General features: G+C 51.5%; 8 protein-coding genes across 8 annotated transcripts; 4 read left to right on the top strand and 4 right to left on the bottom strand.

Annotated features, from left to right (window-relative positions):
• Positions 1–125: 125 nt before the first annotated feature.
• On the bottom strand, positions 126–3,293 carry ALTATR162_LOCUS4023 (uncharacterized protein; the record flags this gene model as incomplete). The annotated part of the gene is made up of 1 exon (XM_043311633.1): positions 126–3,293. The coding sequence occupies one exon, from the start codon at positions 3,291–3,293 to the stop codon at positions 126–128; it is 3,168 nt and encodes a 1,055-aa protein (XP_043167568.1).
• A 167-nt stretch (positions 3,294–3,460) lies between these two features.
• Positions 3,461–4,927, top strand: ALTATR162_LOCUS4022 (uncharacterized protein; the record flags this gene model as incomplete). Its single annotated transcript, XM_043311632.1, has 1 exon — positions 3,461–4,927. One exon carries the CDS (start codon positions 3,461–3,463, stop codon positions 4,925–4,927), a length of 1,467 nt encoding a protein of 488 aa, XP_043167567.1.
• A 651-nt stretch (positions 4,928–5,578) lies between these two features.
• ALTATR162_LOCUS4021 (uncharacterized protein) lies at positions 5,579–6,388 on the bottom strand (the record flags this gene model as incomplete). Its single annotated transcript, XM_043311631.1, has 1 exon — positions 5,579–6,388. One exon carries the CDS (start codon positions 6,386–6,388, stop codon positions 5,579–5,581), a length of 810 nt encoding a protein of 269 aa, XP_043167566.1.
• Positions 6,389–6,835: 447 nt separating this feature from the next.
• On the bottom strand, positions 6,836–7,870 carry ALTATR162_LOCUS4020 (uncharacterized protein; the record flags this gene model as incomplete). The annotated part of the gene is made up of 2 exons (XM_043311630.1): positions 6,836–7,456; positions 7,508–7,870. 2 exons carry the CDS (start codon positions 7,868–7,870, stop codon positions 6,836–6,838), a joined length of 984 nt encoding a protein of 327 aa, XP_043167565.1.
• Positions 7,871–8,288: 418 nt separating this feature from the next.
• Positions 8,289–9,308, top strand: ALTATR162_LOCUS4019 (uncharacterized protein; the record flags this gene model as incomplete). Its single annotated transcript, XM_043311629.1, has 2 exons — positions 8,289–8,498; positions 8,547–9,308. The coding sequence occupies 2 exons, from the start codon at positions 8,289–8,291 to the stop codon at positions 9,306–9,308; spliced, it is 972 nt and encodes a 323-aa protein (XP_043167564.1).
• A 331-nt stretch (positions 9,309–9,639) lies between these two features.
• Positions 9,640–13,225, top strand: ALTATR162_LOCUS4018 (uncharacterized protein; the record flags this gene model as incomplete). Its single annotated transcript, XM_043311628.1, has 4 exons — positions 9,640–10,088; positions 10,400–10,692; positions 10,740–10,794; positions 10,846–13,225. The coding sequence occupies 4 exons, from the start codon at positions 9,640–9,642 to the stop codon at positions 13,223–13,225; spliced, it is 3,177 nt and encodes a 1,058-aa protein (XP_043167563.1).
• Positions 13,226–13,380: 155 nt separating this feature from the next.
• On the bottom strand, positions 13,381–14,529 carry ALTATR162_LOCUS4017 (uncharacterized protein; the record flags this gene model as incomplete). Its single annotated transcript, XM_043311627.1, has 1 exon — positions 13,381–14,529. One exon carries the CDS (start codon positions 14,527–14,529, stop codon positions 13,381–13,383), a length of 1,149 nt encoding a protein of 382 aa, XP_043167562.1.
• Positions 14,530–14,810: 281 nt separating this feature from the next.
• ALTATR162_LOCUS4016 (uncharacterized protein) lies at positions 14,811–15,779 on the top strand (the record flags this gene model as incomplete). The annotated part of the gene is made up of 1 exon (XM_043311626.1): positions 14,811–15,779. The coding sequence occupies one exon, from the start codon at positions 14,811–14,813 to the stop codon at positions 15,777–15,779; it is 969 nt and encodes a 322-aa protein (XP_043167561.1).
• Between the last annotated feature and the right edge of the window lie 425 nt (positions 15,780–16,204).

Genomic DNA, 16,204 nt, shown 5'->3' with positions numbered 1-16,204 from the left:
CGCTATGGTGGTAAGGAGTTAAAAATCTCCAAGTGCGAACCGCTATACATACCAAGTCAGATCAATCCATACCACCGTTAGCCGTGCTGTGCAAATCGGGATGAGCAGTCCTCTCTTTTAGCCGATCATGTACTAGACTGCTTCAAAGCCTCTAGCTTCTCAACCTGTCTTTTCAACATGACAAGAGCACCTAGACTGATCTTCCGCAGGCCATCGCGCTCTCCCTCTTCACTACCATCAGCACTTCGATCAACGATGTCCTTGGCGGCTTCTATGGCCTTGTCAAGAAGTTTTGGTGCGCCATCTTCTTGGCTCCGATAGAGGTACTGCAGCTCTTCTTTGAATGGCGCAACCTCGTGGGTGAGTGCATGGTGTATGAAAGCACGGGCGCGGAAGTATGCTCGTTCGGTGTAAAGGGCAGAACTGAGCTTTGTCTCCGGTGCTGATCGATGAACATCGTAGCCGGCTTCATTGTAGTATGGTTCCTTGACTAGCACGAGGCCCATGATGGAGACCAACACTTGCAGTAGTGTACTCTTTGCAGGACTCCAGCTCTCGTTGCGCTCGTCGGTGTGCCATGTACCCAGTAGACTTAGACAAATCTTGCCGTCCTCATACAGATTCGGGTTGACAGGTCCATTGCCATTGGTCCAGCTGTGAAAGAAGGCTTCTGGTGCTTGTTGTGGGTACGATGAGCCGAGATGAAAGTCAATAACGAAAGGAGCGTACTCGTAGGGTGTGTCGTTTGGACCAATCACAAGGACGCGAAGTAAATCAAGCCGAGACTCCCATGTGCGAACAAAGATGCCTGGCGGGAGGGAGCTTCGGAGTATTTTGTGCTCCTTTGCTATCCGGCGCATAAAAGCTGATGAGGAAGCTGACGACTGGGAAAGATAATGGTGGGAAGATGGCGGTGATTCTTCGAGGATAAGGAAAGAAGCTGGTCCATCTGCGGGATTCTCTGTGCTATCTTGTTCCGTTGGTGCTGTATCATCTTCTTCGGCGGGTTGCGCAGTTGATTGCTCTTCTTTGTTTTCCGGTGACTTGTCTTCTGGAGTGGTCTTCGATGTATCGACACCTTCTGCTGTAATGTCGACAAGATCGGGCATTGAAGCGTCAGTATCACCATCATCGTCTTCGTCGTCATCTTCGTCTTCCGTCGACCAGTCACCTTCGTCTCCAACAGGGTGCTCCCCATCCATACCCTCATACTCGATCCACATCTCATTAAATGACGCCGAATCGAAATCAGAATCATCATCTTCTTCTTCAGAATCATCGATGTACTCGCCCTCAAGCGGGTCCATGTTACCGAAATCATCGGCCATGTCACTGCTGTAGGCGAGAGTAACGCTTTCGTACGGAACCTTGACATCTACAACAGGCTTTGCAGCGCCAAGGCGCACAGTGAGTTTTCCGTCCAAGCCCAGGTCTATGACCTCTCCAAACCAGTCGGGGCCTGTAACGTTGAGCGGTGTTTGTACACCTTCGATTGAGTCCGGATGTACCAGTACAAAGTCGCCGCGCCTTCGCGTAAGGGCTGGGAAAGAGTAGATGTCATACAGACTGACGTCTTCAACGGCATCGTTCAGCTCTCCTGTTTTGGAGGGTGGAAGTAGGTCTGGACCAAAGAACTCGATGGAAGGATTTTTGAACCATCGCACAGTGGCTATTCGGTCGCGGCCCTTGACAGTCTGGACCACACCTACTTTCGAAGGCTTCTTTGTCTCAGACTTTTCGGTGTTGTCACCCTCACGTCCCTCCTTGGAGAAGACGACTTCACCAGGCCAAACCTCATCGTCGTCTTCCACGTTGGGATCTGGTAGTAAGGAAGAGCTAAGATCGTGGGTTATGGACAAGTCCTGCCATTGTACGGTAACCTGACTATGAGTCTGCATCACTAAAAAGACGTTGAGATCGTATCCTAGACTTTCGGTTCGCGCGATCCGCGTCACCTTTCCTTGTGGATATCCATTTGGTAGTGTATTCGTGCCGTCGTACTTGACAGCAGCTCCGGCGATGTCCTTGAACCGCACCCGGTCGCCCACAGCAACGTCAGTGACATGATATGATTTGTCAACACCGTTCTCGGAAACTGGGAGTGTTGTGGCGGTACCTCCTGAGGCATCATATCTATAGAAGCTAGGGCTTTCAAATTCGTCTCGACCAAGTGTTGCCGGCGGTTCGTCTGCGTTGAAAGCGATGTTGCGGGCACCGATACTCCTTGCCAGCCACTGTACATCAATGTCGGTTGCTCTTGTCTCGACGACCATGCCCACAGGTGGGACGCTCGGATCATAGGCGCCAAATCGCCAGCGTCCCCGCCGCAAGTTGCCCTTCTTGGTCTTGACCGTGTCACCTACGCTAAGTCGGTCAAGTGTGGTATCATCCTGCTCCAGCTCAGCCGGATCCTCGACAACCACCACGGAATTGTTTGCCAGCCTAATGGCGACCTCATCGTATACGTTCTCCACCCGCCCCACCCAGTCGCCATATACGACCAAAGCGCCCTCGACGAATTCGTGCACGTTAATAAGCTCATCGGCCGGGATGTTCCGTATCGATAAGTCGTCAGTGGTTGCTTGTGTGATTTGGCCGCCGTTGAACAGGGTCGCCGGGAAGAGGGTGCAGACTGCCTGGGTGCCAATGACAGTACCGCTCATATGATCTTTCGCCTTCCTCTTCACGACATCGCCCACGTACAGCGCACGATCCAGCAATTGGAGTTTCGCTTCCGGTATCAATTCCGTCTTGTACTGTGTCTGCCATGATACTAGCACTGTACCCCGCGGTGGGATGCCGTCCTTCATGAACTTGGCGAAATCTTGGAGGGGGATGTCGGTATGGCGCTCGATGTCGTCGGGGTAGTCACGCTGTGGCCGGGGCTCGTGTGAGTCGACATCGCCAAAAGATCGCTCTATTATGCCCACGCTGTATTTGTCGTCCTTGAGCCCCACGGTATCCTCGACGCAGAGGACGACATCCTGCGCGCTTTGCATTTGGCGTGTTAAAGTATGCGGCGATGTATCTTCTGATACTTGGGAAGTATGTGCTAGGTTTTGCGGTACCGGAAAAGTACTCGAGGCGCTGAAGAAGGGTACGAGATTATTAATATTCGAGTGTAGCGGTTGCGGCGAAATCGGTGAAGCTTCGTCGGTAGTCGAAACGTCTGTAAGGAAGCGATTTTGAAACAGTTCAGCGAGGAAGCGCTCAACTACGGTCGGCTGTGGGAATCTATTTGCGACGTCGTCCGGGGAATTCGAGTTGTCTGCGTGGGAATCTTCGCGATCCATGAGTCCTTGGATTGCGGCAGAGGCCGCATGTGAAGTACAAAGGACGCTAAAAGTGACAGGGTTCAGCCTCGTGGCACCTCCGCCCGCAGCCCGATAGACCCCCACGGCCACCCTCGACGAGCAATTCAACTTCTGCACGCGTCATAGGAGGAGTGAAACTTGTCAAAATGGCCGATCCTCTGTACGAACTACTAATCCCCTATTTCGACGCCCAAGACGCGCAGCTACGGCCTTCCCCGACCGACGCCGTTACCAACACGTACCTCTCCCGCCTCACGACCCTGCCCCTAGCCGCCCTCACATCCTCGGAGCAACAGTCGCTTTCACAAAGTTCGCAATCTATACTACGGTCACTTCAAGTACTCTCGAAACGCTCCCACAAACCAATAATATCATCGACCGATCACCTACTACATCTCCGCAAGACACTTCCACAGATAGGACATGATGCAGCAACAGTCCAGGCAGAGCTGCCACACCTGGAGACGGCTGCGCAGAACTTCGCCGAGAAATACAGTAGAGGCGCAGATAACGCGATACTAGACAGGCGGAGAAAAGCGATGCTGCTATCTCGAAACATTGATCGCGTATCCGATGTGCTCGACCTACCAACCCTCCTCTCCTCCGCTATCAGCTCCTCTACAGCTGCCGCACAAGCCTCGTCATCTACGGCTACTGCCAATGCGAACTATGCCTCGGCTCTCGATCTTCACGCACACATCAAGCGCCTCCATACGCTATACCCCAAGTCAGAACTGGTTTCCTCGCTCACTGCTCAGGCTGAGCAGGAGATGAAGACCATGACCACCAACCTCATAAGCTCGCTCCAAAGTCAAGGCATTAAGCTGGCAGGTGCCATGCGAACAATTGGCTGGCTTAGACGCGTAGCGCCGGAACTGGACGAATCATGGTCGACCAAGCAGGCTGGCATAGGCAGCGGAGAAGGCACCCTGGGCGTGTTGTTCCTCGTGTGTCGACTCGTGTGTCTGGAGTTGATGCTCAGTGCACTGGACCCTCTACGCGAACTTGCAGACCAAGAAACTGAGAGGCGGACGACTAGAGCGGCCAAAAGTGACGCGGGCTGGGCCGTCGGCCAACAAACAGAAAAGTACTTGAAGAAGTACCTTGAAATCTTCCGAGAGCAGAGCTTCGCCATAATATCCATGTACAAGAGCATCTTCCCCTCCGCCTTACCAGCGCCAGGGTCCGATGAAAGTGCGCTAGCTGTCAAGCCAGTCACGACCTCCATCCTTCTTCAACCAATACCATCAGCCCTCGCAACATTCCCATTACACCTCGTAGAGATGCTATTCGATACTCTACGGACTTACCTTCCAAACGTGCAAGATCGCTCGCAACGAGATTCGCTTCTCACGCAGGTCTTGTACTGTGCTGGCTCGCTAGGTAGATTAGGTGGTGACTTCAGCATGATGATCGCTTTACTTGAAGAAGACTTGAGGGCAGAGCTAGGAGAAGGCTCAGGTGACACAGAAGAGCAGGAGGTTGAAGAAGAGTGGGTCGAAGTAATGAAGAAGCATCGCGTGCAGGCGTCAAGGCTGGAATTGCTTGCTTCTGGTGTCGGCGCGGGGAGGACAAGCAGTCCTGTAGAGAGATCTGCAAGCCCGTTGAGATAGAGCTTTCAGGACTAATACTATTTGAAAGAGCTCGCCGTCCCTAGGTTGTGTTCTGGTCCCAGTTCTACCTTGAAGGTATACACGACTCTTTTGCTCCTCTGCATATCAGTGCCAGACACAATGAGTATCCCCTGGATAGGTTTTCAGCAATACTCAGGGAGCACAAGTTACTTGGTATTTGTCTGGCGAAAGCACACTCTGTCGTGAGATTAACCACGATCAGACTGCATCTCCAACTCACCGAAGACTCTATGTGTACGTTCTTCCCAATCTCAGAGCACACGTCGCCCAACGAAAAAGTGATGGAGATGTTGCACGAAGCCTAGGATGATCGTTGACGACGCAGACGACGGTGCGGATTCGAACACATCAGAAGCAAGATCTCTTTTGCGTCTATTGGGAGGGATATCACAGGATGGTGATGGCACGGATGAGCATGCGAGAGATACGGAATCTCGGAACATAACAATCAAAGTGCGACATAGCGCACGTCATCGAGTGTTACAATGGCTTGTATCACTCTTGTCGTAGCTTATTGGTACATCCTCCACCAAAGCTCACGGCTATGAGACATGGACATTAGTGCGAGTATTTGGTACGCTCTTCTCGAGAAAATATGGACACCCCCTGTCTCTAGTACAAGACATCACCCTATACTCGAGGTACTTTGGGAGACTGCAGACTTGATCGACGGCCCATCTCATAGTCCAACACCTCCAACCCGACATCCAACGTACTGATACTCAAAAGCGTCGCCAGCTCCAATACTTCCATAATCTCTTCCTTTGTCCCACCGTAGTTCAACACATTCCGCATATGTAACTTCAGTCCCGGCTGGTACATATGCGTAGCCGCAGTGTCAAATGCACAATATATCAACTCTTTGACCTTTGGCTCAAGCACCCCTTTCCCGCCCTCATTCGTCCACGGCACCGAACTAAACTCTGTATACGCATCGAAGAAGTCGGGTGCGAGAAGCAGCATTTCTTCCCACAACGTGTTCCAGTAGCCGCGCTTGGTTTCGAAGTCTTGCTTCAGGGCGAGCTGCTGGGGACTCATGTTTGACACGCCTTTTGGCATCGCCTCGCCGCGCTCTTCGAGAACTTCAAAGAGGATCGGTACGCCGACTGTAGAGGCATGAATACCGAGTGTAGATGTGAGACATAGCGTTTCGACGATTTCGGCAGGGGAGGCGCCTGCTGCTATGGCGGCACGTGTATACCGTTGGACGTTTGGGACGTGCAAATGTGTCGATGCTGCGCTTACAGCGAGAGAAATCAGAGCTTGAATTTTAGAGGACAGATGGCCGGTTCTTTTTGGAATTGCTGTTAGGCGTAATGACGCAGCGAACATCTCCGGGGAGTGTTTGAGCATCCTGGACCAAGACTCATCGAATGCTGCAGCGCCGAGCTCGGCATCGAAGCGGTCTTTCAGGTGCTGTTGCTCTGGAGAGAAAGACATGTTGAACAGTAGTCTAGAGGTGGCACATGAAGTGTTCTAGCACAAACAACTGAAGAGGTAGTCTGGGAGGATTCGTTGTAAAGGCCCACAAAATGGTCACGTTAGAACTAGAGTAGGTGTTGCATATGGTAATAATGGAACCAGCTTGCACATATCCATTGTTGCCGCAAATCAGACATCCGTGTGCGTGCATTAGCTTTCATCTCACATGGTGTAGTGTTAGAGGCGCAGGTGGAGAAGGACCCCACATCTCCCCAACCTCTCAGTGTGGGGAAGCACAGGGATCGACACACCACCTGCTGGCCGAACGACAAGATACACAACTGCAGCGATTGTACAAGGCTCCAACACACTCACAGTGTGTCGAGTTTGACTTGTACGAGGGTACTATGTGCTCCAGTGTGCTATTGAGCAAAAGCCATGAGTGATGTCATAAGTGTTCAGCAACTAGCCATCCATGCCTTGCTGCACGCCGAAGAATCGGGTCTTATTCTTTGGATCGCTTTCCCACTCGACGTCGTGTGCAAAGATGATCTCGACGCCCTCTTTCTCCAAAATCCTGATCCTCTCAATCGTCATCTCAGCTTGCCTTCTATCGGCGTGTATACAACAGACGTGTCCATGAGTATCGTTCCATTCTCCGATTGTTTTCTCACCAGTCAAAAGTCGTCTATCGTGGCAGGCGTCACCACCTATGTATATTTGGTGATCACAAGACGTTCGTGCGAGAAGGTTAATATGGCCGGGTAGATGACCAGGTGCATTGACGATGAGAAGTGAGCCATCTCTGAAGATATCCAGGACTTGGGGGAGCTTTCCATACGGCTGCCAGGAACCACCGAAGTTGACGTCGCCCGTTGTCATGCGTGAATCGTGCTGCTTCAATGTACCTACTGAAGGTTCCGATAGTTCAACGGTCCGCCCCTCTGGTAGAAGATCATGTTCGAAAAAGGAATGACCACCACGCAGAGACGGCGAAGTGCCATTCAGCAAGGCAAGTGATCCATGCCCGACGACAAAGGTAGATGAGGGGAAATCTCGAGGTTCACCAATATGGTCCCAATGTACCTGCCGTAGCCATGTTACCTACCGTCCGCAACGCAAGGTACTGTGACTTACATGCGAGTAGATCACATAGTCAATGTCCTCGGGTGCCAGTCCGCCCCTCGCAAGGCTCTTAGTGACGTCCGGGTCGGTACTCATTGGCTGTCTCGTCTCAATATGCTTTTGTATCGGTGGCGCATATCTCTTAACATCCCTCCTCAGACCCAAGTCAAACACAATACGTGTCCGTTTCTTAGTGCTGCGATCGTAATGCTGTATTAGGAAGCCCAACGAAGGAACTGTTCGGCGGGCATCCCGAGAAACAGGATGTACGAATTGGTATTCTGGGAGTGAAAAGTGGCCGCACGACAACGCGTGCACAGTAACGAAAGCTGTTGTTTGATGATTGGAATCCTGGTGCGAGCTGCTGGTAGACATTTTCTCCAAGAGGCAGTCGAGTAATCCGTAGAAATCGTACACTAAAGATATGGCTACGGAAATATAGCTGACTGGAGTGACAGCTGTAAGTATTCCTCTACTCAAGAAAACGCGAAGAGACGGCACGTGAAACCTTTGGTCGACTCAATTGTAAGCATGCCAGATGTTAGATGACATTGGGGTAAGATGAACTAGTCCGTAGTGTCCGTTGGGGACGCCCCCCACCCCGCTTCACCAGCCTCGGCTCGCTCGCGACGCGTTTTGAACCTGCAGTGTTGACGTGAATTGTTTCTCGTTGTCTCCAAACTTAGTAAATACATCAATCTTTTAGGCTCATCGCATTTCCTTCAGAGAAGGCGGAAATACTCTAGGCTTTAGCCAGTGACGCTTCAACCCTTGCTCAGCAAACGACTCCATCATGCCGCATTCACACGACTTCAAAAGACTGGGCTTTATCGGCCTTGGTGCCATGGGAAAACCGATGCTGTCACATCTCGCCAACAAACTGCCTCAAGAATCGCGCATCTGGGTTTACGATGTAGTCGAACAGATGGTAGACGATGCATGTGCAGAGTTTCCAGATCGAGTGTTGAAGGCAAAAAGCGCAAAAGATGTCGCGGAACAAGTCGTAGGTCTAGGCGCCGTCGCATTGGGCTGACCGCTAACGAGCTGACAGGACACAATCATAAGCATGGTTCCCGAAGGTGCACATGTACGATCCGTGTATCTCGATCCTGAAAAAGGTGTCTGCAGTACCGATATCTCAAGCAAGCTGCTCATCGACTGCTCGACCATAGACACAGCAACAAGCCTCGCAGTGAAGGACCACATCGCGGAAACATTTCCCTCGGCCTCCTTCTATGACTCTCCGGTCAGTGGCGGCGTAGTAGGAGCCATCAAAGGCACGATCGCATTCTTTCTGGGTTGTGCAGAGTCGGACCCAAATATCGAGCGCCTCACATATCTGATGGGTCTGATGGGTGGGCAAGTAATCCCTTGCGGGGGACCATCGCTTGGACTTGCGGCGAAGCTATCGAACAACTACCTCTCAGGCATAATTGCCATAGCTTGCTCCGAAGCTTTCGACATGGGTATGCGCAGTGGGCTGGACCCTCGTACACTGGCCAAAGTATACGCTGCCGGTACTGCGCAAAACACCATCTGTGACAAGTTTTGCCCTGTCCCGCATGTATACCCTGAGGCTCCTTCGTCGGGAGGTTGGAAGCAGGGCTTCAAAGTACAGCTGATGCGCAAGGATTTTGGGCTGGCAGTGGATATGGCGAAACGAGTAGGTTCACAAAATGTGCTGGGGGACGTCGGTTTACGGACGTACGATGGTGCTGCCAACGATCCGCGTTGTAGGGACTTGGACTCGCGCGTGGTGTATCGCTATCTTGGTGGGCAGGAAGACTGGCAACCCAAGACGAACGGCACATAAACAGACGTTGATCGTGTACACCATCGTCGTCGAGCTCGACGTAGCTGGGTCTCAATTCGTTGTTTGTAATACGTTCCACTAGCGTCAAGCCGAAGTTGGAGAACATTGGGGATGCTTGGGGTAAAGGCCGAGGATCGGCCACGAAGGGGCCAGCGCGGGGCAAACATGACAGTCTTGTTAGATAGTCACAGTGGTAATACTGAGAGTTCACAGCAGATTAGAAAATCATCTTCCTACCTTCTCTGACTTACCATCCTGAACAAGTCAACCAAGCCCCATATCGTGTAATCACATCAACTCTCTTCGCGTATCGAAATAAACGACCGCCAACATGTCGACCGACCCGAAGCTCGATGACCTACACAAACAGCTCTTTGATGAGGGGTTGAAGATGAGACGAAGTGTGGTGGGGGATGAATACGTCAATCGCGCACTGGAGAATGGCTCCACCGAGTTCTCACGAGCCGGGCAGGAGCTCGTCACCGAGATGTGCTGGGGATACGCTTGGACGCGTCCAGGTCTTGACAAGAAGCAGAGAAGTCTCATCAACATCGGCATGCTTATGGCGCTCAATCGCGCTCCTGAGCTCGCCGTGCATGTTCGCGGGGCAAGAAACAACGGCTTGTCTGAGCTCGAAATCCGTGAGGCCATCATTCACGCAACAACATACTGCGGGGTGCCAGCCGGTGTCGACGCCATGAAAACAGCTGAGAAGGTCTTAAACGACATGGCGGAGAAAGGAGAAATGCCGCGAGAATTGGGCAACAGGAGCGAAAGGGCGTGATAATGGTCAATTGGTGAGGAACGCGTCGCGTCGAATTGCATGGCAGGTGGCTGGGAATGTGTGCGGCACCCGTGGTCATCCGGCCCGGTGTGGGATGGATTATATCATGATCATTATAACTGCATGAACATTGACAAGACGTTGCTCTTTTGCGAAACGCTTTTGCACATAACATTCTACACCTAGTTCTTCCCATCATGATGCATGAGCCTCGGGCTGTGGGCACATGCCGCAAACGTGATGATTGGTGGCTTTCCTGCTTCTTTCTATCACCCCGCATATGAACCGTCGCGTCTCCGCGCTCCAGTTCTTTCCCCACAATCCCACAACTCTTCTCCGACCTTGCCAAACACCACTGGGAGTCTCCAAACTTCATCTGGCTTTTCAAGCTGCTCCAAAATCTGGGTATCACTTACCAAGTCTGTCGCGATTGGGCCTTGCGTGAGTGGGAGAGGTGCCATTGGTCTTTGATGGAAGCCGCTACCAGTAAAGAGCAAGTCCCGCAAGCTCAGCCTGGGAAGAAGGAAAAGCGTTTCCAATGTCCACACTGCCAACGGGCCTTCGCTAGGCTCGAACATCTGCAGCGGCACGAGCGCATTCGTAAGTCGTGCGACTCGCATCGCAAGCTATCTCTGACAGGCATCAAGATAGCGGTGTGAAGCCCTTCAGCTGCTCAGAATGCAAATATTCATTCACACGCAGGTATGGCACGCTCGGACTTGCGCGTAGCATCAGCTAAACATGGAATTGAAGTGACTTGCTCGTCCGCCATGAGCGACTCACTCATCGAAAAGAGCAGACTATTCAGCAGAACCATCATCACACCCCGGCTGAAAGTACCTACGGCTCGGTCGAACCTCGGCCACACAAGCGTATGCGGTCAAGTTTCGATGCTGGACGTCCAGTGCCAGAGATACCCAGCATGATGTCCTCGCCTGCCGTCTTGGATATGCAATCGTCTCAACATCAACCGGCAATGTCACATGCCTCTATGACCTTCGGGCAGAATAGCGGTTACTCTTTGACAGCGCTTTCAATGGCTGCCGAGTATCAAGCTCTACAAGGTGACATGGCAAATCGCTCATCTCATGATGCAATGCAAACACCGATGCCTTCACATACTGGAACTATCGCTCCAACGGTGGAAGTTCCACACCCAACAATTCTTACAGAGCCTTCTGGCCAGAGCTACGAGTCGACATTTGGCGAGTCGCTTGACAGTCTCACTTCATTTCTTGATAGTGAACCCCTGAATTCGTACCATTTCGCATCTCTGATCAATACTGAACAGCCCATGCCGTTCTTCTCGCCAGACTCTTTTGGCTACGGTCAGCAGGTGTTGACTGAGCCAGATAGAACAACAGCGCCCACACCTGGTTGGAGATCTACTCAATTGGACGAGCCACCTTCGCTTTCACGATTTGGTTCCCGATTCCCTTCTTTGCAGCCCGAGGATCAACCTGCGCGCAAACGATCATTCGCCGATATTTCACACGAAGATCGGCAAAGAATAATCGAGATGCTTCATCAGTTCTCCACCATCATACCCGGCGACTTTGTTCTACCGACCCGATTAGCATTGTGCCGATATATTGCTGCGTATATCAATGGATTTCACGAGCACATGCCCTTTCTTCACATTCCCACTATGTCAGTGGAGACATGTTCGATTGAGTTACTACTGGCATTGGCAGCTATCGGTGCACAATACACCTTCGAGGGCGAAAAAGGTGTTGAGCTGTTCAACGTAAGCAAAGCAATTGCGACGCACCGTATTAGGAAGCGGGATACGCGTTTGGTGCAGCTTCAATATCATTCAGAGTCAGATCGCTCGTCGCCACAGAACCACTACAATGATGCGCATAGTCTCCATCGGAACGGCTCCGTCTCGGGACCGTTGGGTTTGCCATCTGATATCGATGGCCCTGTTCTTGGCGAAGATCTCATGCAAACGGCGCAAGCTCTACTCTTGCTCATGGCGTTATGTACCTGGGCCAAGCACAAAGAAATCCTCAGAGAAGCGCTCGCGATTCAGAGTATTTTAGCTACGCTTATTCGAGATGACGGGCTAGAGACTGAGCCTCTTCAAGAGAACATATCCTGGCCGGATTGGGTCAGGCGCGAAACGATCAAGAGGACCAAGTTCATCGTCTATGGCTTCTCCAACCTACATTGCATCGTCTACAATATTCCTCCCTTCATGCTAACCAGCGAAGTAAAACTGCCATTGCCGTGCAGTTCAGCAGAATTCAAGGCGCCCACAGAAGTATTGTGGAGGGAAGCGAGGAAGAAAAGTGCGCCAGAAGTTTTGTTCCAGGATGCACTAAAACGGTTATTTACAAAAGAAGGTCGGGATGTTACAGAGTGCAACTCTTCATCTGGAAACTACGCCCTGATACATGCTTTGATACAGCACGTTTTCTTCCTACGACAAGTGGCACGCTGTCGCTTTGAAGGGCCTGGTGATCTCAGTACAGAGGACGTTGCGTCACTCGAGAATGCTTTGCGAAATTGGCAGATCGGGTGGCGCCAAAACCCCGAATCGTCACTAGATCCAATGTCTCAAAACGGTCCCGTTGCTTTCAACTCGACTGCGCTACTCCGCCTGGCATATATACGTCTGTATGTGGATACGGCAGGTCGAGCTCTAGAGACACGGGACCCTATGCTAATTGCTAATGCCTTCCGCGCCGGACCTGCGATAAGACGCTCACCGAAGATCATAAGAGCCGTGCTGCACTCGGCTCATGCACTCTCCATACCCATCAAGATTGGATATCGTCTTGTGGCCAAGACGCAGTCTTTCATCTGGAGCATTCAACACTCTTTGTGTACGCTTGAGTGCGCCTACCTCATGAGTAAGTGGCTTGAAGCATTATCAATACGAGAAGCAGACCCGCCGGTCACGGATGACGAGCACAAGATCATTGCAATTGTCAAGAGCATGTTAGACGAGACTGAGTTTGCCGTACCAGCCGACATTACACCCGACTCGCCCAATTTCACGCGACATCTTAGCGCTGGGGTGCTCAGGGTCTGGGCGACGATCTTCAAAGGATCTCAAACATGGGCCATTGTTGATGTGATTGGAAGCTCTCTCAACCTGTACGCTGATATGCTTGAGTCTGGATGAGTAGCTATGTCAGACTGGTAATTCAAGGATGAATCTTTCATAAGATACGAACCATGTTCGCCACCAGGGTACTCTCTATATGCTATATAAGGCGTGAAGTAACTCTCCCAGACATGTGGAGGCAAGGAATATGCGGGTTTGCTCTATTCCTTGATCTACACTCCCAGAGACATGTCGACAACTAGCTTTCCACCTCGAGCCTCGTGATATTCATCTACAAGCTCGTTCAATTTCGCCAGGGGAAACGAACTCGACAAGGCGCGAACACTGTGTTCTGCGGAGAACTCGAGCATCTCACGAAGCACTTTGTTGCTCCCCACTAGGCTACCGATAATCCTGATATCTCGAAATACAATATCTCGCGAGTTGATATGGAAGCCTTTCTCTGGGAAGGACACCACAACACACGTTCCATGCGACTTCAACAGAGCCATACCATAGTCAAAGGCGGCCTGACTCTCGGGCAACACGATCACCGCGTCTAGTCCCATTTCACCAACAGTCTTCTTGCCGTCTTGTGCCCCAAAATCCTGAACGACTTCGGCTGCCTTCTTGTTTCGGGCGTCTACGATATATGGTTGGGGGTCCAGTCTCGAGGCGATTTTTTGTGCAAGCTTTAGGGGCTTATCTGCTGCCTCCACACCCAGGACTTTGTAACCCATTTTAACGCCATATTGTAAGCCCAGATGTCCAAGGCCGCCACCAGCTCCTAGTATGCCGACTCTCCCGCCTTGCTTAAGCCTGCACTTCTTGAGCGCTCCGTAAATGGTGACGCCAGCGCACATAAGGGGCGCAGTCTCCACTGCTGTTAGACTGTCTGGTATTGGTGCTAACTGCCTTGCATCCACTACAGCGTACTCCGCGAACCCTCCATCTTTACTCAGTCCATTGTTCTCCGCCCTGACGCAGTTCACCGAGTAGCCCCCTTCATCCATGGCGACTGGATCATCCACGCGTTCGTTCCTACATTCGAAACAGTCGCCGCAAGCATGGAATGCTCGACCTGGTACTCCAACTCTTGCACCAATCTCAAATGCGCTAGCCTCTTTGCTAGGTGTTCTGAAATGTGACACTACCGTTCCGGCGAACTCGTGGCACCCGATGTGTGGGAACGACTTCGGCAGTCCGGGCATCTGTCCTTCTGCCAGAACGTAGTCGGTATGGCAATACGAAGCGGCGTCTACCCGAATGAGGATATCATGAGGCTCAGATGGCGCGGGAATTGGAACTGATCTCAGCCTGTACGGTTCTTTATACGCTTCCAAATACTGCGCTTGCATCGATTTGGGTTGGGTGAACGACATCATGTGTCAAAAGTTCTTCGAGTTGATACGAGATGAAGAGCTGGCGTTTGCTTATAGTTTTGTAGTTTATATGCACGCCATTACCGCTCGAATTTCTAGCGAATCTAGCTATGCCAGAAGAGTTGGCCCCGCATGCGGGGTAGTGAAGAGGTGGGGCTGCAGGATGAGATGCAGGCAAGCGGCTTCTCCAACCACGATGTCATCTCTGGTGTCACTTACAGTATCGTCAGTATCTGCAGAACTGCCAGCTTCGTTCTTGTGTTGTTCTTATTTCGTTCACCATGACGTTAAGCAATGATGTCGTCGTTCTTCCAGCACCAGCCGACGACCAAACCTATGTTACTATATCAGCCCTCGAAGGAGGCCAGCTTACGCTTCCCGAAAGACTCTTCGTCACAGATGCCGACCCGGAGAGACGCGCAACAGTCCCTTCTCTCTCCTTTCTCATCCGACATGGTTCATCCAATCTCGTCTTTGATCTCGGACTCAAACGCGATTTTGGTGGCTACCGAGAAGCACAACAGCACCATATTGCTCAACGTCAGCCCACCAGTGTTATCCCAGATGCGGCCGAGAGTCTACGGAGGGGCGGTGTAGATCCAAAAGATGTGGATACCGTAATGCTAAGTCATGTGCATTGGGATCATGTTGGTACACCGAGTGATTTTACCAAAGCGCGGTTCATAGTCGGAAGTGGAACTATGCATCTTCTTGCGAATGGAGGCGGGCCGCTGTACCCAGCTGAAATATTTAATCCAGATGAATTACCTGCTGATCGGACAAGCGAGTTACCTCCTGTTCGTGAGGAAGAAGCGCTACGGGCGTTCAAGACTCAGTTGGCAGAACTTGAGTGGAAGTCGTTAGCAGGCTTCCCTGCTACGATAGACTTCTACGGAGACGGATCACTATACATCATCGATGCGCCGGGCCACCTTTTCGGACACGTCAATCTTCTCGCTCGTACAGGACCAAAGAAATGGGTGTACCTTGGCGGCGATTGCTGTCATGATCCGCGCATTCTGGCTGGCGAGAAAGGTATTGCGTTGTATGATGACGGGAAGGGCGGCTTAAGAAGTGTACATGCTGATACCGATGCAGCAGCGGCTACTGTAGCAAAGATCGCCAGGTTCTTGAAGCAAGGCAATATTAAACAAGAAGGCGATGAAGACGTAGAAGTGGAGATTGTGGTGGCGCACGACAGTGGTTGGGCGGAAGCGAACAAGACGAGATTCTTACCAGGACACCTGTAGAATTTAACGAGCGTGACACTCCTCATGTAACTATTGCGAGTCGATTTTCAGTTTCTGCTTCGATTGGTTCTCAAACTTGGTTCGCACCAAGAGTTCGAGGATCTCAACTAAAGCATACCTCAATCACGCGCTGCTGCTGGTGCCTAGAGAGATGTGAGGACATACGTTCAAGCGTATCTAAGTTGGGTATGACCTTGCTTGCACCAAACTGCACCCAATGCAACACGGTGTTACACTCTTTACGGAAATTGCACTGGACTCATTCGCTGCTGATGCCTAATAGGATTCGGTACAAAAACTCTCTACCTTCGGATTTCTACTCAGTATCCGCTTTCATACGTGCAAAACCTCGAAATTTGTCACACATACCACTACACACATCGTCAGCTCCGAGCCCCCGTGAAGATTTTCGCGGTTTTGCGATG

Source organism: Alternaria atra (genome assembly GCF_907166805.1).
Source record: "Alternaria atra isolate CS162 genome assembly, contig: 23, whole genome shotgun sequence".
In the NCBI taxonomy this organism is placed as follows: domain Eukaryota; kingdom Fungi; phylum Ascomycota; class Dothideomycetes; order Pleosporales; family Pleosporaceae; genus Alternaria; species Alternaria atra.
This window is presented reverse-complemented; position numbering and strand designations above follow the sequence as displayed.